Here is a 23,421-nt window from a genome sequence, read left to right as displayed (position 1 = left end):
TTCTGTATTTCAAATTAATTCTTAATGATTTGGCCACTCAGAATCACTCTTCCTTATTTTGTAGCTATTAATAAATGGCATTCATAGACATAGGGTTAAACGTGTTTACCTTGGAACGCTCCTAATTTCAGCCTATTCTCCCTGTCTCTCCTGACAATTTCCTTCCATTTCACTCCAGTACCCACCTTGTGCAACCTTTCAAAAACAGGAGAACAATCTCCCATCTCTACATCAAGACAGCCAGGCCCCCATGTGTTTCTCAAACCTACACTGAGAAAGGCCCTTTTTCTTCTACATACAGTAAAAGTAAATAATTGATGGTACTAATCATATGGATATTGCTCATTTGACCTCCTTCAAATCAAGCATAAGTAAATAGCTATGCATGTGAGTACACAAGGAAGTAACAATTTGAGGAGTTCTCTCTTTGCTCTCCCCATTTCGACTCTGTATTGGTTAGCTGTGGATGCCTTATATCGTGGAGCAGCATAACACATTTGGCTCTTGGGGAATAAACAGACCAGAAGTACATGTTTTGATGTGTGTGTTTCCAAGGAACACATTCCAGCTTTCTGCATAAGAAGAGTGCATAACAGTTTTGTTGCTGGGACCTGTGGGGCGTGTGTAGTTCAGGAGGTCTGTCCCTGGCAGCATTTCTAAACCACCACCTCTTACACAACGTGCATGAATTGCGCTGTCAGCCTACCCCAAGCACTCCCTGTCCAGACCTCTTCCATCCTTCCCACCTTGCACAGCACCAGCTTTTAGCTCCAATCATTCTAACCCTGCATGCCAGTGCATTTTTGAGGTTTTAAAAGTAATGTGTGGTAACTAACTTATCTCCCCAAACCTTAGGTTATCCCTTCCTAGTGCACTGTGGTATATCAAACGCTGGTAACGACAAGGGCATGAAAACACAGAATATCTTCCAATTAGATCTCAAATGGTATTTTCCTTTTAAAGCACAAAAGTTTTTAGAAAAAAAAAAAAAGTGTCAGCTTCCATTGGTTATTATAACAGATGTTCCCTTGTGTCCTTGTGCTGGATCTTGCTGCATCCTTAAGTGAGAAGTCACATCAAAGTGTGATCCGTTACAGCCTAGCGAATAGTTTCTAATGGTTTCAGTGTCATATAGATGCTCCAGGGCATATCCAGTTAATGTGTAAGCATGCTTATCAAAGTACTGCCTGTGGGAGCTGTAATAATTTGGAGAGGCTGCTGGGTGGTCCCCTGGGGTTTGGTGAGGGGACATGTCTGAATGCAGGTAGTCTTTAGCTAGTACCAAACTAGACTTTGATATTCGGTCAGAATTGGGGCTGCTTATCCTAGACAGCGTCGTGGGGCTGTTGTCATAGTCATTTTCATGTGGGCTCATAATCTTTCCATCCCGTTGCTGGATGTGTTCACAGGGAGGAGTGTTGGCAACTGTTGGGACACGGCAGACATCCCCTGCCAACTGTTGCTGAGGGTAGTTTGCAAAACAGATAGCATGCTTCTTCCCTGTGCCATTAATGGAGACCAGTGGATCAGGGGTCGTTTTCCGCAGCTGTAGTCTGTTTTCTTCCTCTTTAATCATTTGCTGGGTGGCTCTTATGAGAGTTTCAATTTTGCTGGGCTCGTGTGGACTGCTCTGATACTGTTCGGTACGGTATCGGTCGCCTGATTCACTGGCAGAGCCAGGATCGGGTGAGCTAACGACGCTGTCCTCGTCCCAGTGTCCTCTCCCTAGGAAACAGAGAAAGAGGACAAGCATTGAGGTTGAAGGAGGCAAGAACAAGTACTCTGAACCTTATTTTACAGACAGGAAACCAAGAGAGGCAAATGACTTGTAGCAGTCATTAAATATAACATGGTAGACTCCTTGCTTTTCAATGAAAACCTCTAGTTTCAAGTGTCTGCACATGGAACAACTAATACAGCTGAAACTAGACAAATATGAGATGTAAAACACCTCAACAGAGACATCCAGTGCCACTTAAGGCACTCCAGGGTAATTAAGCATCTGTATAGGCCCAGTAGGCATGGCACCAACTCTATAGGAACTTCGTGTCTCCTGAAGCAGCAAGAGTCCTTGCAGGGTACCAAAGGGCATGTCACAGAGTCCTGAACATTAATGTATGGGCCCCTGACCCCTCACCACCATTCTGCTGAGTGAATTGAGACCCTGGTGAAAAGAAAAAGAGAGTGACCAATGCACATCATTCCATTCCAGCACATCCTCTTAGGCCTTTTGAGGAGCTAAAACATAGAGACAGACTTGTGGAATAGTTTGTGGCCCTAGAGACTTTACACAGCTTACACAATAGCAAACAAACACAAGTAATGAAGCAGTTCTTTAGAAGCCTAAGAAACCATAGCAGGTAGACAGAGTCATTGTAAAATTGTGGTGTAATATCCCAGCATACAAAAATCTGGTGTAGAAACCTTTTAGAATGGGAAAATATAACTATATTCTTACCTCTCCTTAAAAAATAAGGCTCACAGAGATATCAGAGAAGATGTTCAGCTTGCATTTAGCTGAAAGGATACTATTTAGCTGTCAGTCCTCACTAGGAATAGAGTGAGTGACACCCAAACCTGAACAGCCAACTAAGACCACGCTATAGTAAAGGGCTCGATGGATTTGCTGAGATATGTGCCTATAGGAGGGCACATACCCAACAAATTGCTTAATGATGCCTTTGTCTCAGCACTTGCAAAGTCCTCTTTGGGGATGAGGCCTTTTGGATTGGTTGACAGGACTCCTCAAAGGATTAGCACAATTGGTTCCCCCTGCTCTATGTTGAGTCAATGCACACAGGTATGTTTGAGTGGCAGAGCACTACCTCTGTGGTGCAGAGCTCGTGATGAAGATCAGTGGTGGGATGTTATGATCAACATATCCTGCCACCTGTCAGTGGAAGTACTGCACTGGGGTGTATCTTATGAGTATATATTTGTCTTTCACATCCTCTTAAGATCTGGACCCCCAAAATGCCAGAGCCAGGAGGCAGAAGGGAGCTCCAGCCACCAGAGCACACAGTGCATCTGGCACACCATGGCACACCACAGCTCGAAACCATTTGCTCAGTTTGTCTCACTGCACAGGCTCTATGAACAGTGTCCCAGACTTCATGAGTGCGATCAGAAATGCAATATCCAGCTCAGGCCATACTGGTGAGCTAACGTTGTTATTGTAAGGTGATTCCATGCCAGAACCACCAGAAAACAGAAAAAGGAACAGATTGGTGATCAAAGGCACAGAATCCAGTTGTAGGCCTGTAGCCAGTGGAGTTCCACAGGGATGGGTTCTGGGGCCAGTCTTGTTCAACATCTTCATCAACCACCTGGATGAGGGGACACAGTGTACCCTCAGCAAGTTCCCTGCTGGCACCAAACTGGGAGCACTGGCTGATTCCCCAGAGGCTGTGCTGCCATTCAGCGGGATCTCGACCGGCTACAGAGTTGGGCACAGAGGAACCTCCTGAGGTTCTACAAGGACAAGGGCAGAGTCCTGCAGCTGGGGAGGAACAACCCCATGCACCAGCACAGGCTGGGGGTGACCTGCTGGAGAGCAGCTCTGCAGAGAGACCTGGGAGTGCTGGTTGATAATAAACTGACCATGAGCCAGCAATGTGCCCTCGTGGCCAAGAAGCCAATGGCAGCCTGGGATGCATCAAGAAGAGTGTGGGCAGCAGGTCAAGGGAGGTTCTGCTCCCCCTCTGCTCTGCCCTGCTGAGGCCTCATCTGGAGTCCTGTGTCCAGTTCTGGGCTCCTCAGCTCAAGAGGGACAGGGAAGTGCTGGAGAGAGGCCAGCACAGGGCCACCAAGATGATCAGGGGACTGGAGCATCTTTCATATGAGGAAAGGCTGTGGGACCTGGGGCTGTTTAGTCTGGAGGAGAGGAGACTGAGGGGAGATCTCATTAATAGTTACAAATATCTAATTGGTGAGTGTGAGGAGACTGGGGCAACACTTTTTTATATGGTATCTAGTAACAGGACAAGGGGTGATGGGATGAAGCTGGAACACAAAAAGTTCCATTGAAACATAAGAAAAACTGTGTCAGTGTTTCAGTGAAGGAGCCCTGGCCCAGGCTGCCCAGGGAGGGTGTGGAGGCTCCTTCCTTGGAGGTCTTCAAGACCCACCTGGACACGTTCCTGTGTGACCTGATCTAGGTGACCCTGCTTCTGCAAGGGGGTTGGACTGGATGATCTCTAAAGGTCCCTTCCAACCCTACCATTCTGTGATTCTGTGAAAAGGAAGAAAAATATTTTCTGCCCAATGGAACTGCTCTGACAGCAATGTTCACATCATATTGTCAAAGAGTTTCATCTGTGAAAGGCCAAGGTTTGAAAGCTCCCAAAGCTAAATGAAAATGACACATTTACATGGCAAGTTGAGCTTTTCCTCTCCTCAGTAAAGACCAACACATCAGGTTTTACTCGCAAAGCTACACACAGACTGAAGACATACTGAAACACATCAGCTTTGATACAATAAAGAGAATAACTGCAGCAACTGTAATTACAGAAAAACCAAGGAACAAACTAAAATCTAAACTAATCTAGTCCAACCCTCCTGCAGAAGCAGGGTCACCTAGATCAGGTCACATAGGAACATGTCCAGATGGCTTTTGAAAACCTCCAGAGAAGGAGCCTCCACACCCTCCCTGGGCAGCCTGGGCCAGGGCTCCCTCACTGAAACACTGACATATTTAAGTGGAACTGTTTGTGATCCAGCTTCATCCCATCACCCCTTGTCCTGTTGCTAGATACTATAGAAAAGAGGGATGTCCCAACTTCCTGACACCCATCATTTAGATATCTGTAAATGTTAATAAGATCCCCCATCAGTCTCCTCTTCTCCAGACTAAACAACCCCAGGTCCTGCAGCCTTTCCTCATCAGGAAGATGCTCCAGTCCCCTGATCATCTTCATGGCCCTGTGCTGGACTCTCTCCAGAAGTTCTCTGTCCAGTTCTGTGCCCAGAACTGGACACAAGACTCCAGATGAGGCCTCACCAGGGCAGAGCAGAGGGGGAGAAGAACCTCCCTTGACCTGCTGCCCACACTCTTCTTGATGCATCCCAGGCTGCCATTGGCTTCTTGGCCACGAGGGCACATTGCTGGCTCATGGTCAGTTTATTATCAACCAGGACTCCCAGATCTGTCTCTGCAGAGCTGCTCTTCAGCAGGTCAATCCCCAGCCTGTGCTGGTGCATGGGATTGTTCCTTCCCAGCTGCAGGACTCTGCCCTTGTCCTTGTTGATAGTTTTCCTCAGATTGGAGCAAAATCGTATAGGGAGTTTTGATTTCCAAAGCCTCATTCTGTAAATGAATGGAACAGTACTAGCATAGTCAGTTTTCATGAGCTCTTTAGTTACAGTCTGCATTTTGACAGATTATTTTAGTAGAAAAGCTTTTTTTTTTGTACTGCATCTATCCTTACAACCCTGCACTCTGACTTTTGAGCCACTTGCAGTCTTTCAACCCTCAGCCTACTCTTTAAATCCAAGGACCTTTGGATTTTTCTAATCCAAGATCAGCCTTTGTGATTTTTTTATTAGCTTCAGCCTCTGAAGATGGGCTAATGTAACTGAGTTTGCAACTTGCCAAACACCAAGCAAGGCTTCAGGCTTGGCACTGATGGGGAGATTCAAATTGGCTAAAAATTATAGCTGGGAATAAATGTCTGAAACCAAAAGCAATTGTTCATTTGAATTGCCAATTTTAAACTAAAATAAACAGCAAACCTTACAGAATCTAGCAATAACCAGTGCAGAGGAGAAAAATAATCATTTGGAAAAGAATTTCTCCAAGGGCTTTAAAGATCTTCTTAATATTTAGCTTGGATCTAGCTTTGACTTTTTGCTAAATATATTCCATCCAATGTAGTTTGACCTCAAGCCAAATAAATAACACAGTTCTATCAAATGTGTAATTTAAGATCACTCTTAAAACCTCACCAGTCAGACGTTTCCACCTCAATTTCACAGATTAAAAAACATACAACAAAACTATATCTTGCTGAGCATAAGCCAGACCACCAAATTCAACCTGAATGTTAAGTACTCCTTATCTCCATAGCTGCCATCTTTGAGACAAGGACATACATCCAGAGTCTCTCTTGTTTTCTGTCTCCCACATCATCAACTGCATGTTTGTGACACGTTGCTTTATCTGAGATGGTGCCACTTCTGCAAACCCTTGTCATTTCTTACCATGAATCCTGTGCACTGATGTTATGTGGGGCATACTGTTTTCATACACTTCTCTGCTCTCAGGGGACGACTTAGTCAGAGGCAATGCTGAACGAGAACCCCACCAGCTCTCCCTTCCCTGCTGCGGCGTGCCGAGGAAATAACGACCAGCTTCACATCTGCCTCCTTCACAGGCCTGAGTGTGGAAGTGCCTGTCATCAGCCAGCCTGGAGTGGTCAAGTGCAAAACCATAGCAGAGAGCACTGCGGTCTGAGTACTGTCTGTAGGCACAGGAGACATCGTGGTGCTGCGAGCTCGGTCTGTCCACAGGCTCCAGTAACTGGGGAGAAGCTGTATCGGTCAGGGGGCTCCCACCCCACTGGCTCTCGTGGTCAGACTCGGATCTCTCGGTGTGAAACCCAGAATACTGCAAAACAGGAGAAGCAGTGGGTGAGTTACTGTGCCTGGGTGAAATCTCCAAGTAGCTGCATTGAGTATGTACATATATATGTATGTGACAGGGTGTCCTGTGTGAGCGTACCCACAGGTCTGCACGTTCTGACTGGACTCCTAGTCCTTTCCTGTACAACACTAATGAGCTCATGGATAACACCACAGACCTCATGAAAGTCTAAAACATACCCATGTCTTTTGCTAGGCACAGTAATATCAATGTTGCCATTCCATATTGTTTTAATACATCCAAGTTTTTCCTGTTGCTTAGAAAGCAATGGTGCTCCAGTGCTCCTCAGCAAAACTCTTTCAAAAGGGACCTAAATAACACCTCTCCCAGTGGATTCTCACACATCAAACTGAAACTGAGTGTATTTCAACATGTCTTTCTAAGAGTTCCCTCTCTTTTCCTCAAATTTTGTTTGTTGTTGGATTTGTTTTACTTACCTGGAGTGGTATCTTTGAACTTCTTTACTCCTATTAGTAAGGAAAAGAAAGCTTCCTGCAGATCCTGGGACTGCTAACACCACTACAGAGTAAACCTCCAAAGTGATGGCAGATCAGTAGGAAGCTAAAAGTCACAGATCTGTTGCAGCATGGGAACAAGGAAAATCTGGACAACTTTTGCCAGAAAAGGTGATAGCTAGTCAAAGCAGAGTGGGAATTTGGCACCCTTGCTAAAGGAGGCCGTCCCAACACAGAAGCAGCAACTATCAGGCTGTTAGAAAAGCAGGCAGAATAGGAGCATGGGCATTTGTTTAGAGAGAAGTAAGATAAATGTCACAGATTTCCAGATACTCAGAATGTATGCTTCAAACTTTTAGGCACTTTTTTTCAGAAAGAAAAAGAAAAGACAGAAAGAATGCTTATTAAACCTCAGAGGATTTGGCTATCTCATTCTCAAATCTTTTTATTTATTGGAACTGTCGAGCTTCATGGAATATCTTTAAATCAATTTCACCCACGATTATGGGTTGGGATGAGACCAAAGCTGTACAAGCTCACCTCTTCAGTGCTGCAGAGTCATGTCACAAATCAATGTATTAGAACATGAAACCTTGGAATTCTCCCATTCCATCACTCACCCTCCAGATGCCCACTCTGCCTTTTGTTTTAATAGGCATTAGGCCTCTCTCCTGAAAACATAAGCTTACCTTCCTTTTCATTACATTGAGTTGCTACGAAACTCCTCATTATCAGCCAGGATCAAGGTTTTATGCACTTACCAATCGAAAGTACTGACCAGATGTTTGACTCAGAGAAACTTAAACCATCTGTGCAACATCAGTAGAGGTTTTGGCATTTAATTGGGTATTCCTTCAGTGCTCCAGTTTATGTTTGTGGATACTGTTTGTTAACATGATAGATTATTTCAAGGAAAGAAAGAAAGGGTCATGGCTTTGAGGAGTTTGATTAAATCTTATTAGTAGTTGTCAGAGGAACAGCTGTAGGCAAAAAGCCTACCAGTATATATGGAAGAGGTCAGCAAGTTAGTACCAGCATATTCATTGCAAGGTTTTAGAGATGAAAGGATAAACCTGATTTTGCATGGAGATAAGATAGTTACAGAGCCACAAGTGTTCTTTTAACTGCCAGTGATTCAGCAGACGTTAACTAGGAGCTTTACTCAGCCATCGCAGTGTGATGTGACCAACTAGATCATAGAATCACAGAATGGTAGGGTTGGAAAGGACCTTTAGAGATCATCCAGTCCAACCCCCCTGCAGAAGCAGGTTCACCTAGATCAGGTTGCATAGGAACATGTCCAGGCAGGTCTTGAAGGCCTCCAAGGAAGGAGGTATCTTCTGTTATCTTTTCAGATATAGTGTCTTCAAACTACTCAGTCACAAAGATGTTTTCACAAATACCAATGGAATTATTGTATAATTTTGGGGAAAAAAATAGATAAAAATAAGCTTCCAATTAAAAACTTAGAAATTATTAGCAAGATTTTGGCTATTAAATTTCAGTTAAAATGGAAACCCACAAAAGGTAAACTACTTTTGTACCTGTTCTTAGCTTTAAAAGTGTTTTGAGTGTTCTTTTTGGACTTTACTTTTATAAAGTAGATTTTTTGCAGGGGAGTTGGACTAGATGATCTCTAAAGGTCCCTTCCAACCCTACCATTCTGTGATTCTATGAAATATAAGATAAGCACAAATCCAAGTATAAAAATGTTTAAAATTCATTACTTTTCTTGTTAAACACAAAGCTTACAGCACGCACACATTTCATGAGGAGGAAAAGACAAATTAATTTCAAGAAATATTATAATGAAATACATTTTTTTGACAATTTGTTATCATAGAATCATAGAATGGTAGGGTTGGAAGGGATCTTTAGAGATCATCCAGTCCAACCCCCCTGCAGAAGCAGGGTCACCTAGATCAGGTCACACAGGAACATGTCCAGGTGGGTCTTGAAGACCTCCAAGGAAGGAGACTCCACACCCTCCCTGGGCAGCCTGGGCCAGGGCTCACTCACTGAAACACTGAAACAGTTTTTCCTTATGTTTCAATGGAATTGTTTGTGTTCCAGCTTCATCCCATCACCCCTTGTCCTGTCACTGGATACAAATATTATAATAAATGATCATTATTATAAAAATTGTTATGATAATTAAATGATAAATAACAATTGTGACAATAAATGCCAGACATTCTTTCAACCTGAAAAGTCTTTGTTTCATTTAGCTCTAATAGATATTCTTCTGTTAGTTCTCTAAGGACACCTCAGGGTCCAACATATCTTCTCTTTAAGGGAATTTCTCCATTTAACCAAAAATTCACTCAATTTGTAATTGGTTTTTTACCTTGAACCTAAGCACAAAGTATTCAATTGCACATGTACTTTTATTAAAGAAAGGGAAGCTGTGGAGGCTCCTTCCTTGGAGGTCTTCAAGACCCTCCTGGACACGTTCCTGTGTGACCTGATCTAGGTGACCCTGCTTCTGCAGGGGGGTTGGACTGGATGATCAATAAAGGTCCCTTCCAACCCTACCATTCTGTGATTGTATGATTTCAATGTAGACATGTTTAGTATATCAGATGTGCACCATGTAATGTCATATAACCACATAGTCAAGCCCAACAATACCTCATGCATATTCTTTGTACCTGATGTGAATGATGATTATTTGAGATCTGACCTGTAGCAGCAGCTAGGCCACAGACACAGTGATTTGCTTGTGGACCACATTGCCTCCCAAGGTTTGATATGACTGCTTACTCTTAAGGTACAAAATAAGCAGGCATAGGCCAAAAATATGTCTTATTTCCTTCAAAGCTAATCACATCACTATATGGCGCTGTCAGGCTGCCTCTGCCACTGCAGTGCTATCACTGCCTCTCCTGGGAATCTGAGGTTAACAGGTGGAGACTCCAAATACAGGCCTGTGTGACATGTTGATGAGGGGGAGAAATGACAGAGTGATCAAAGATACTGCTTCACTGAAACAGGAGTGGAAACACTATCTCTCAGGCCAGAATTACGCTCCCATGTGTCAAATGATGAAAGATTATAGAAAATGGGATCAGATGTAACAAAAATTACAGTAAATTAAAATTTATGATCTTTTTCCTCAATTCCAGTCCTGCCTCCACCAGAAATGTTTTCCTTTCTGCTAATCTCTGCCTTCTGATTTCTATCAGGCAGAAATTATAATTTCAGGGTTTTTTTAACAAAGTTTAATCAGCAGAGAGAAGTTAAAGGGGCTGTTTAGTCTAGAAAAGAGAAGACTGAGGGGGGATCTCATTAATATTGACAAATATCTAAAGGGTGGGTGTCAGGAGGCTGGGGCATCCCTTTTTTCTATAGTAGCTAGCAAATGGACAAGGGGTGATGGGATGAAGCTGGAACACAAAAACTTCCATTAAACATAAGAAAAAACTGTTTCAGTGTTTGAGTGAGGGAGCCCTGGCCCAGGCTGCCCAGGGAGGGTGTGGAGGCTCCTTCCTTGGAGGTCTTCAAGACCCACCTGGACATGTTCCTGTGTGACCTGATCTAGGTGACCCTGCTTCTGCAGGGGACTTGGACTGGATGATCTCTAAAGATCCCTTCCAACCCCTACCATCCTACAATTCTATGAACATGATAAAGAGCCTCAGACAGACAGCATCTGAAATCCCTTCAGGTGATTTCTGAATTGTCTTCTGGAATAAACAACAACAATAAATAAATGATCCTCCAGCTAGCTCCTGGAAACTGAATTGTCACCTCAGGATGCTGGAAACGACTTCCAGACTGCTAATCCAGTGAGAGCAAACCAGCAGGATTAATGCTGATATACAAGAGGGATATAGGCCATCACTGATGCTGTTATCACTCCAAGAAAAGCTTAATGAAGGCTGAAGGGACAAGGAAATAGGAAAATATAAATTCCATGTCCAAGAAAAGCTTACTTTACAAAAGCTTTTAAAAAGGGTGTTAGGCCAGTAGACAACTTTTCTGGGGTGATTTTCTTTTGCCTGACCTCCCATATCTACAGGTGTCTGAGCGCTTGTCCTGTTGTAAGTGGCAACATCAGCCTGCTCCACACATGGTGCCAGGTGTTCAAACCATAGGTGCTGTAAATATCTAATTTTCTGGCAGCCTACAAAGGTTTTTGTCATTATAAACATTAAACATCTATTGAAACCCTCTCAGAGTCCTCTTTTCCATGAAAAACTTTCACTACATCAGCGTTAGCAGCTTTCCTCTTGATTTGTGCCTTGACCATGAGAAAAAAAAATATCACAGATGTAGGCTGCATTGTACTAGGAACATATGAATGCTTTTAAATCACTTTTATCTTACTTTTTACTAATGTAATCCTGAAATGTAAAATATGTTCTTTTTTGCATTCACTATTATAGGCAGAACAGATGGTGAAAGGCTTAGATTAAAGAAATACAGCATGTCCATTAAAATAACCCCCACTGCTGGTGACTCTTCACCATATCAGGAGTTATGTTTGCTATCAAAAGAAGGGTTTGCTTTGCTTTTGGATATACTGGAAGCTGTGAAAGCCCTAGGCTACAGAAGGAAATTAAAACAAACAAGCAAACAAACAAGACTGTCTAGAATTCAGGCTGATTCTGTTATCTTCATTCCATTGGGTGTTACGCCCAAATAGAGGCAGATTCAAGAATTAATCCAGATTATCTATTTAAAAGAGTTATAAAATCAATTTACCTCCAAAAATCAGGTGTATGAAGATACATCTACTAGAGAAGGCTCCTACTTCCAAAAATTCATGCATGGTATAAGATGCACCAAAGCCTCCATCCAACAGCTCTTGGGTACATCCTTACTTGTATGCATGTGCTTGGTTTATATATATAACATCTTTATCCAAGAAATGAGATATGAGGCAATAAACATTTATCCAGATCTGATCATAAAACCTTTACATTAGAGGCAGACAACAGCCAATTTTTGAATGTTTCCTTTAAGTAATCACCATTAATGGGAGATTAAACTCCAAAGCAGTTGTTCAGATGATCACAATTAAAATGTTTCTCCAATCTTGTTGCTATTTCCTGTGTACAGAATAAATGAGGTCCAGGGCTAGCTTTTGGGAACACAAAAGAAATGAGGTCCAGCACTAGATTTTGGGAGCCTCTCACACTTCTCCCTTATGGGGGAAGACTACAGGCAAATCTCTATTAAGTCTTTGTCTCTCCCAGTTTTTTCACCTCCTCTTTTGTCTCTCCACCTCTCTGGTAGGACAGGACTAGAAGAGCACTGTTCAAAGTATCTGGACAAATCCTACAGCTGTATCATGTATTTTGAGTTGCTTTTCTCTCTGCTTGCTCTTTCCCTGCCTGGGGCTGGTTCCACAGAACCCATTAGCCCACTGTACTAACACCAGTCAGTGTTAATCAGATGCTGAGCAATGCCTCCAATCCAATGAACTCAGTTGTTGCTTAAAGAGTCTACAAGCATCACATTACACTGCGTCTGCTTTTGCATAAGGTTTGAGGAAAAAAAAAACCCATGAAGGCTGTCTTAGGTGGCCAAAAGGTGAAACAGCAGTAAACATTCATCTGAAATTTATTAACACAGTTTTCATACAGTTCCCATCTCATGAAGCTATCCTAGAGGCACACAGCTGTCAAGGGAGAGGATTCTCACTCATCACCCAATAAAGCATACAGCTCCCTTTTCAAGAGTGAAGCAAAGTAAACAGCAAGAGGAAAAGGGAGGGGGAAAAAGGCAGGAAAAAAAAGAAAAAGGAAAGAAAGTGTGTACATTTAAAATCTTCTAGGTGCTCTTAACTTTAAGAAAGACTTTACTCATTGCTATTATTTCACTAATAAACTTCCTACTTCCTTTCTCTACCAAAACCCAGGCTCATGTGTAAACCAAACCTCATGACCTCACTTTTCAGCCATGGCTTTTGAGTCCCTCTACTTCCCCACAACTGACTGACAAATTACATGGGCTGGAGACTGAGGAACACAGGCCATACCACCTGCTGCATGTTCTTCACAACAGCTTTTATTAGTCTTTCAACAGTTTATTCAGTAGTGGAGAAGGATGAGAGAGATGCAAGGCCAAACTGCCAGCGTTGCTTGTTGTGATGTGCTGCAATGAACGGTATGGCCATTTTTCAAGCTATTGGCAACTAGCACTGCTGCTTCATTTTGAATGATGAAAACTTTGACTTTACTACCAGGCAGGTGGTAATGCAGATGCAAAATAAAACGAGAGACTAAGCATCCTGAACTTTCAGACAACAGTGCCTGATAAACCAACAGTCTCAATGCTGCCTTGCTAGTTGAGGGTGTTTTCTGGTGGCAGAGATAATAAGGAGGTGCTAATGAAAGTCATGCTTTCAAGGGAGGACTTCTGAAAGGACTGTGCAGGAGGAAATGAAGGGTAATTTCAGCAAAACAAAGATATCTTCAAAATCTAATTTAGAATTAATGGCAGGTATCTTTCCTGATTCTTTAAGCAATTTTATTATGACTGTTTGGTGTAGTAAATTCAAGAGCGAGCCTCTCCTTTAACAAGCCACAGAAATGTGTCTCAACAAAGGGTTAAAAACAAGAGTCACAACAACTTCTGGCAAAATAATATTCTTAAAATGAAGTTCATAACTAGGCACTCAGTTAAATATTCCCTGTGCCAAAAGCAGATGTCATTCAACTGAAATTGTTATACTTAATATTTTTGAGGAGAAAAAGAAAGAAAACAAGGAAGTGATGCAGAAACTTGGGGTCAGTTTAGGAAAAGTGCCTGCAGAGAAACTGTAGTTGTCAAGGTTATTATCAGTTAAATATTGACCTGGGCTTTTCAAAAACACAAAGCTCTTCAATGTGACACCATGAATGCATACATTTATATCCACTGTGTGGTAGCATAAAGCAATAAGATCTGCATCATTATTTAGTAAACTCAATGGTTATTTTGACAAATTTAGTTGGGCTGAAGGCTTGACAATGTAAGTATGCAAGTGTTGCTGCCTTGTCTGTAGAAATCACTTGTGTAAATGTATTAGGTAAGCTACTGTTCAGAGACCCAATCAAGTCTGGTCCATTTTCATAGCAGGGATGTGTTCCTTACATATGTAAGCCCAAAAATCCGGGAAATTAAGGTCTACTGACGTCAATGGCCACCTCTTAGCACTCTCTCCCTTTCAAACTTCACACAAAACTTTCTTGTCTCAGTTCAGTAAGTTACCTTGTTGCTTTCCTCCTAAGATTTCAGTATTAAACTGCAGTCAGACATCTGCCATCTTTCTAGAGATACTGGAATAGGTAAAAAGTAAGAAAAAGCAAGCTTTCTCAAATGTCAAAACTCACAGTCTTCTCAGAGCAAGTATTTCAAAAGCCAACCTGTCCTTCTGTCCACCCCTCATTAACTCTGAGCCCTGCACTCGTTGTTTATGATGATAAACATCATCATCACCATAAACACATGCTAAAACACAAACGTTCCCAGCTTTTAAAAACAGTTTAAATAAACATATTCCCACCTCAAGATCTTATAACTGTCGTCCTTTATTCCCTTTCAGTAACATGTTCTCTGACTCCTTCTAATTTCTGGTGTAAAACAGCAGTCAAAATCAAGATATGCATAAAAGATGTAATTGTGTTTTTCAAAGACAGCTACCTGTGGGTATGGTGATGTCCTTGATTTTGACTTTGAGCTCGAGAGGCGAGATTTGCTTCCCTTCCTATTATCCGTTATGGTCGGAGTCGAGTTTGTGTATGAGAACGCAGGCTTGGTAGCAGTGACCTGATCCAAGGAGAGCTGTAGTCCTTTATATTCAGTATCCCTATATAAAAGGCAAAAGTGAAGAACAAACTCACTTCATATCTTAACAGGAAACATTCCTTCTTAGTAGGGGGTGGAAGCAAAAGATATTTTTAAGGAAAAAGAATAAAAAGCATCCAGGGCAAGCCAGTATATCCCCCTTATACTTTTAAGCAGCAGAGCTTACTGAACAGTAACACTATTTTTATACTGAAAATATGATTGTTTTTTGCATCCAACTGTTCTCATCCTGATCTGTTTTCTTCAGTAATAAAAAGCAATGGGATGGAAGTTTCGAAGATTTGTATTCCAGCTCTACATTGGGCTCACAGCTAAACAATAAATAGGATACATTTTCCTCAAAACTCTTTTAACTGTAGACCCACAGACTTACCACATGTGTGGGGGGTGCACACGATAGCCTACACAGATGACTAAATAAACTGAACAAACTGATTTATTTTTGATGGAAAATGCTTCATCATTAAGGTTCTCTTTTTCACTCTTTACAAGGTTTCAAGCAACTGGTGCAAAACATTGATTCTTCTTTTCCTTCTTTTTGGGAGTCTCAGGAGTGTTTATTCCTTCCCTTCAAAATGTCTTCTACTGAAAGTTTACCAGAGCTAAAGAAATAAATAATCTGATTTAAATCATCTGTCCCCATCTCACAAAATCCTAGAGGTTTTCCATGGGGAGCTAGATGTGACAGCAGTTTGTGAAGTTTAGTGTTAGCTTCTTCAAACTTTCTAATGGATACATAAAAGTAAGGAAGACTGGCATTATTCACAATGTCTTACTAAGCATAACCAGGGCATATGCATTGGACTGCATCCCTCTGCACACATCTGCATGTCTGCTGATACCCGGGGGAGTAAGAAATGAGCTCTCCAGCTTTCATGTAGTCATACGGAACCTATTCTGACAATGATTTATTAAAAGAGAGCAAAGCAACAGTTTCTTCCTGACCTACCTACCTGGAGAAAAAGAGGAATGATTGAGGGCTTTTATCTTCTTTGAGTTAATCAGCAGAGAAGTAGGAAAGCAAGAGAAGAATTGTGCTTCTCTTATGCAGCCAAAGAGGCAACATATTCACTCACACATTACCCCATGCTCCACCTAAACCTAAAGACTCATCCTCAATTAATTATCTTAATAATGAATTGTTCACCCAAGTTTAGCAATAATATCTTGCTCTGTAATCCATGACAATCTAACACTTTTTGGAAAGGACTGACACCACAATCTGAGCATATCATAGCTTAGTACACTGAAATGCTTTCAGGTAAAAGTTGAGGGCAGAAGGATAAACCTGGTAAATCACTGACAGAAAAGAAATAGGATGAATCTTCAAACAGCCACAGATAAACCTACACAACAGACAAATGCATTCATGCCAGTTCTACTCTAAAATTTTTTTCACCTGATAGACAACCAATTTGTGGATGAGGCTTAGACTTTTTGTCAGTATAGACAATATGTATACATACCCATGTATACACAAATCATAGAATCATTACGGTTGGAAAAGATCTTTAAGATACTCAAGCCCAACCTCACACTGCCAGGCCCATAACTGAACTAAACCATGTCCCTCAGCACCTCATCTGTGTGTCTGTTGAATATCTCCAGGGATGGTGACTCCACCAGCTCCCTGGGCAGCCCCTTCCAATGCTTCATAACCCTCTGGGTGAAAAAGTTCTTCCCAATGTCCAACCTAAACCTCCCCTGGTGCAACTAGAGCTCATTTTCTTGTGTCCTATCATTCGTTACTAGAGAGAAGAGATTGACCCCCACCTTACTACAAGTCCCCTTCAGGCAGCTGTAGAGAGTGACCATGTGTCCTCTCAGCCTCCTCTTCTCCAGGCTGAACATCCCCCAGCTCCCTCAGCCACTCCTCATCACACTTGTTCTCCAGACCCTTCACCAGCTTTGTTGCCCATCTCTGGACACACTCCAGCACCTCAATGTCCTTCCTGTAGTGAGGGGCCCAGAACTCAATGCAGTATTCAAGGTGCAGCCTCACCAGTGCTGAGTACAGGGGGACAATCACTTCCTTGGCCCTGCCGGCCACACTATTTCTGATCCAGGCCAGGATGCCCTTGGCTTTCTTGGCTACTTGGGCACACTGCTGGCTCATGTTCAGCTGCTGTTGATTAATAACCCAAGGTTCTTTTCTGCCAGCTTTCCAGCCACTCTGCTCAAAACTTGTAGAGTTGCCTGTGGCCCAAGTGCAGGACCTGACACTTGGTCTTGTTGAACCTCATACAACTGGCCTCAGCCCATCACACCAGCCTGTCCAGGTCCCTCTGAAGAGCCTTCCTGCCCTCAAGCAGGTCTGCACACCCGTCCAACTGCAAATTTACTGCGAGTGCACTCAATCTCTTCATCCAGATCATTGATAAAGGTGTTGAACAGAACAGGTCCCAGCACTGAGCCCTGAGGAACATCACTGGTGACCAGCCAACTGGATTAATCTCTGTTTACTACAACTCTCAGGGCCTGGCTGTCCAGTTTTCCACTCAGAGCAGGTCCATCCAAGCCATGGGCAGCCAGTTTCTCCAGGAGGATGCTCTGGGAGACTGTGTCAAATACCTTACTGAAGTCCAGGAAGATCACATTCACAGCCTTTCCCTCAGCCACTGAGCAAATCACCTTGTCATAGAAGGAGATCAGATTGGTCAAATAGGACCTGTCCTCCATAAAGCCACGTTAACTGGGCCTGAACCCTTGATTGTGCTGTATGTGCCTCATGATGGCACTCAGGATGATCTACTCCATAACCTTCCCTGGCACCGAGGTCAGGCTGTAGTTCCCAGGATCCTCCTTCTGGCTTCTCTTGTAGATGAGGGTCACATTTGCCAAGATCCAGTTCACCAGAACCTCCCTGGTTAGCCAGGACTGCTGATAGATGATGGAGAATCACTGACACTGAAACTCTATTGACCACAACATTTCTAGTTCACAGTAGACAGAGACCTATCAAGTATAATTAATGATTTGTAACACGAAGCTACTTCTTAATGAGGTCATTTCTTCAAATTCTGGCTGTAACAGAGGTAGGTCTCTGCATACATTTTGAAAGCAGTCATCTTTCCCACATTTACCCTCAGAATTTCCATCCAGACACCTTGACTTGACATATAAAGCATGAGTCTCCATAACTGAGTCCTACCAAATTATCCTCATGTTATACAAAACATCAGAAACAAAGGATGTCAAGTAATCTTTATATTTTACTCCTTCAGATATTATCAGCAGTCTTGAAAAATCCATCAGTCTCATTCTCATATACACATTCCCCCTGACTCTTTCATTATAAGAAAAGTTAAGGGTCCTGTGGTCTATCTGCCAGATGCAGAAGGTGTTCCACCAAGAACTGAAAATAGTTTGAGCATATCCATATGCACTGTGGAGCAAAGGACCAGAGGAACCAGGGCTCCTCGTGGTACACAAACTAGAGATGGAAATTCAGACCACTACCTGAAGGAATTTGTAAAACTTACACCAACCATGGAACTGTAGACTCCAGATTCCTGTACTCAGACACTATTACACTGTCCCAGCAACACAGTAGTATCTTGTGTTCTACACATAGTTCAAAAAAAAAAAGGTGGTGGATACAAGCTTCTTCTTCCAAGGTCCTCACCTTCAGGATCCCATGAGGATCCGTGCAGTCTACATCTACATGAGACTGCTGAGAGAGAGAGTGATGTGGCATGTGTTCAATTGCTAACAGTATGTTGCTGACAATCTACTATTTATCTCATTTTCTGATGCAACTATCATCACTATAAAACATCAGAATGACTACAGGAAATTAGCTCTTAAATGAAGAACAGATGGATCAAACTGAATCCAGACAAGACCAAAGTGATGCTTCTTTGCAAAGGGAAACACATTGAAGACCTCCACCTTTTCATGATGGGAAATAGTCAGTCTCTCCACAGTTGGATGGAAATTCTAAGTCTTCTTGACTCCTCAAAAAACTTGGATGCATGTGCTTTTGGTAGCATATGCTTTCAAAAATGGATTATTTCCCCTCCATCTTGTCCCTCCTCCCCATATGCAATCTGGCCAGTATGGTCAATGTAACAGGCACTTGGATTATCATGCCTTGCTGTAATCAAAAACAAATCAGAAGACAAAGCATAAAATCTTCTTGCATCTGATTTTCTTCTCAGATCTAACTCCCAGGAGTATTTCCACTCTGTGCCATGTCTCTGGTTCTTCCAATGCCCGCTATAAAGCTTGAGACTAATTTTGAAAGCACTTCTTGATGTACTAGAGTACATCATGAAAAACCAAGGATTGATAGCAGTACCAACTGCAATTCTCTGCAATAAAATATCTGAAAGTTGAGCACAAAGCATTCTTTACTAAAGGGATTTAACCGTGGCGGGCTGCATAGATGGAGGGGGACAAAGAGGCTGAAGAGAAAAACATTTGAAAGAGGCAGCCAATTTGTTTGCACATGACTTGGAGGTCAGCTGGATCTGCAACACTTGTGTGAAGAGTTCTCATAATTCAGCTTTATGTCCTGGTTTAGCAAGGAGCAGCTTTTGCTTGGTACCAGGGGGAGCGGGCTGCACTGAAGACTTGGTAAAGGGTTTGTGGACTCTCCCCCAACTCCCGGGTTCACACCCACCTCCAGCCCGGCTGGGCCAACCTGGCACCTCTGCCAGCACTATTTAGGGACGGGAATTTGAAGTGCTGGCAGGAGGTGTGAGAGTGATACAAGATGGAGCTGACCATGCGGACCCTTCAGCCAGGAGACGAAGGAAGGAGAAGCAACAGACCAGAGACCCCTCTGCAAGCCGTGGCGAGAATGCAGCTGTACCCCTGCAAGCCATGCAGGGCCATGGCAGGGCCGAGAGGTACCAGCAGCTCCGTGTGAGTGAGCCCGGACGGGCGAGGGACTGTGTGGGGAGACGGCCATGGCACAGGCCGTGCTGGAGCCTGCGGGCCCAGAGCAGCCCCACACGAGAGGCAGAGAGGAGCTGCAGCCTTTGGGATGAATGCGCGTGGGATCAGCCCGGGCAGGGCTGTGTGTGTGTGAGATATCCCACAGACATGCAGGGAGGATGGGTGCAGAGCCCACCTGTCCTGAGGAGGGACAAAGGGCAGAAGCCATCGGGAGCAGACTGACTGAAACCCCCACTCCCTGCGCCCCTGGGCCGTTCATGGTGGGAGGAGGTAAAAACACCAGGATCAGGGCTCTGAGCCAGGGAAGAGGGGAGGGGTGGGGAGAAGGTGTACTTAAAGGGCTGGTCGGACTCTTCATTGTTGTACTACTCTGTGTTGGTTTATTTTGGTTATGTTTTGGGTTTAAGGTTATGTTTTAGTTGATGTTGCATTAAGCTATTCTGTTCCCTTCCCCAAGCCCAGCAGCCTGCTCTGTTTTGTCCTGAACCTCAAGGGGCAACTAAGCTCTCCCTGCCCTTTGGCAATCCTCAGCCTCTTTGGTACTCGAGGCTAATCGTGGTCTTTTGTTCCCTGATGGGCCTAAACCACAACACTTCAGAAGACACTTTCTGCCTACTACCATTGCTAAAAGGTACAATATGAAACATGTTGGCAGTAGCCTGTCTAAGGAAAGTCTGAGGAAGAGATAATGACTCATAAGCAGATAGGCTCAAAAAAACGACAGTAAGGGAGTATCAGAGCACCACAAAATCTGAATTCTTGTCAAACACAGCTTGCACAAATAAGGTAACTGAGCAGGTGGATGGAGTTCACCATGAAACTGAAAAATAACAACTTTTTTATATGGCCTTTTTGAAGGAAAACAAGACATGGAAAGAATGAGTCAGCACTGCTAGAAATAATGTTGGGAAGACTGGAATTAGTATCAGAGGCCCATGCCAATTTAAAATTCTAAAGGCAAGCCAGGTTGTGTTTTGTCAAGTAATAGGGTGAGGTTTGAGAACACTTTAACCGTATGTAAACACTAAAATGAGACCAGATATTAACATTAGAGAGCTAAAGGCACAAATTCAGGATTCTATACTTAAGTTTTGGCTATGGAACAGAAAGGAAGTCTGAGAAAAATGCTATCAAATAGAAACAGCAGCTCAACTGGACACATCCAAAGGAAGGCTGTGCTGTCATGCAGCGGGATCTCAACCAGCTGGAGAGTTGGGCACAGAGGAACCTCCTGAGGTTCAACAAGGACAAGGGCAGAGTCCTGCAGCTGGGAAGGAACAACCCCATGCACCAGCACAGGCTGGGGGTTGAACTGCTGGAGAGCAGCTCTGCAGAGAGAGACCTGGGAGTGCTGGTTGATAATAAACTGACCATGAGCCAGCAATGTGCCCTCGTGGCCAAGAAGCCAATGGCAGCCTGGGATGCATCAAGAAGAGTGTGGGCAGCAGGTCAAGGGAGGTTCTGCTCCCCCTCTACTCTGCCCTGGTGAGGCCTCATCTGGAGTCCTGTGTCCAGTTCTGGGCTCCTCAGCTCAAGAGGGACAGGGAAGTGCTGGAGAGAGGCCAGCACAGGGCCACCAAGATGATCAGGGGACTGGAACATCTTTCAAACAAGGAAAGTCTGCTGGAACTGGGGCTGTTTAGTCTGGAGAAGACTGAGAGGGGATCTCAATAATATCAACAAGTATCTAAATGGTGGGTGTCAGGAGCTTGGGGCAGCAGTTTTTTCTATGGTATCTAGCAACAGGACAAGGGGTGATGGGATGAAGCTGGAACACAAAAAGTTCCACTTAAATACCATTTCAGTGTTTCAGTGAGGGAGCCCTGGCCCAGATTGACCAGGGAGGATGTGGAGGCTCCTTCCTTGGAGGGCTTCAAGACCCACCTGGACATGTTCCTATGTGACCTGTTCTAGGTGAACCTGCTTCTACAGGGGGTTGGACTGGATGATCTCTAAAGGTCCCTTCCAACCCTACCATTCTACAGTTCTATGATTCTAAGAATAACTATCCAGATTCAATCGAGAGAACTTAAGAAGGACAATGAGACTTAAGAACAGAGATCTTATATATTTACAGTCATAAGCAGCATTAACCTTCAATAAAAACAGATAACTTTCAAAAAGGAACCAAAAAAAAAACCCTCTGACCATGGAAAACTCTGAAAAAGCCATAAGAAAGAGCATCTTATTACATTAATACCACAACATGCCAAAAAGGAAGAACAAGCTACAGATGAGAATTCACAGATAACCAACAGAGGCAGACATTTACAGTCAAAAGACACTAAACTTTGAATCATAGAATCGTAGGAGTTGGAAGGGACCTTTAGAGATCATCCAGTCCAACCCCCCTGCAGAAGCAGGGTCACCTAGATCAGGTCACACAGGAACGTGTCCAGGTGGGTCTTGAAGACCTCCAAGGAAGGAGCCTCCACACCCTCCCTGGACAGCCTGGGCCAGGGCTCCCTCACTCAAACACTGAAACAGTTTTTCTTATGTTTTAGTGGAACTTTTTGTGTTCCAGCTTCATCCCATCACCCCTTGTCCTGTTGCTGGCTACTATAGAAAAGAGGGATGTTCCAACCTCCTGACACACACCCTTTAGATATTTATAAATGTTAATAAGATCTCCCCTCAGTCTCCTCTTCTCCAGACTAAACAGCCCCAGTTCCCACAGCCTTTCCTCGTATGAAAGATGCTCCAGTCCCCTGATCATCTTGGTGGCCCTGTGCTGGCCTCTCTCCAGCACTTCCCTGTCCCTCTTGAGCTGAGGAGCCCAGAACTGGACACAGGACTCCAGATGAGGCCTCATCAGGGCAGAGTAGAGAGGGAGCAGAACCTCCCTTGACCTGCTGCCCACACTCTTCTTGATGCATCCCAGGCTGCCATTGGCTTCTTGGCCACGAGGGCCAACTTAGATACCACAAGGAAGACTCACAAAAATTCAGTCTTCATACACAGAGTTATGGCATTGGCTTAGAAGTGTATTTCAGTTCACTCCTTCCAGAAGCAATCAAAACATCTGCATTCAACGCGAAACAGATATTAGTCTTAGTTATCCTTCAGTAAATAGTACAAACAATACTCAACGATCATACCATCACTGGAAATCATACTAAAGAAAGAATAAAAAGGCACCATGTGATCAACTAAACCTGGCAAACACTGGATAACCTACACCCATGTCATTTTTTACACATATTAAAGCAACTAATAAAGTATAAGCTGAAAGTAAAAGCGTTGGATTATCTTAATGCAGCAGGTTCTTACATCACGGGTACAATCACACGACTGAAGAAAACTGTTCAAAGTGTTGTTCATGCAAAAGAAAACAAGGTGTAACTTGAATTGGTTGCACTGTTATTTCTATTGAACGTATTTTCATTGTTTCTTCTAGTTTTACATGAAAACTCCATGAGAAAGGGCATTAGCACTCTACATTTCCTTTAGTTACAAATCAGAAAACTTGCATTTGTCAGATTTTCTGCCAGTCTAACAGAACCCAGAATAGAAATTGGGAGCTCAAACTAAAGGTGTTAATGTCATTAATGTTCAGTCTGTTTGCTGAGTTGTTGCAATTCAGTTAAAACCAGCCACGAAGGTGATGAAAGTCTGGCACTTCCC

The 23,421-nt window shown here is 43.3% G+C and overlaps 1 protein-coding gene across 1 annotated transcript in view; it reads right to left on the bottom strand.

The window, feature by feature from the left end:
- Positions 1 to 994: 994 nt before the first annotated feature.
- The window catches only part of SIM1 (SIM bHLH transcription factor 1), a 42,739-nt gene continuing 20,312 nt past the window's right edge, over positions 995 to 23,421 (bottom strand). Inside the window, exons 9-11 of the mRNA XM_061991446.1 lie at positions 14,731 to 14,896; positions 6,202 to 6,607; positions 995 to 1,725 (exon numbers count right to left, since the gene is read on the bottom strand). Coding sequence (XP_061847430.1) covers positions 995 to 1,725; positions 6,202 to 6,607; positions 14,731 to 14,896 — 1,303 coding nt within the window. The remainder of the gene's footprint in view (positions 1,726 to 6,201; positions 6,608 to 14,730; positions 14,897 to 23,421) is intronic.

This window comes from Colius striatus, chromosome 2 (assembly GCF_028858725.1).
Source record: "Colius striatus isolate bColStr4 chromosome 2, bColStr4.1.hap1, whole genome shotgun sequence".
In the NCBI taxonomy this organism is placed as follows: Eukaryota; Metazoa; Chordata; class Aves; order Coliiformes; family Coliidae; genus Colius; species Colius striatus.
This window is presented reverse-complemented; position numbering and strand designations above follow the sequence as displayed.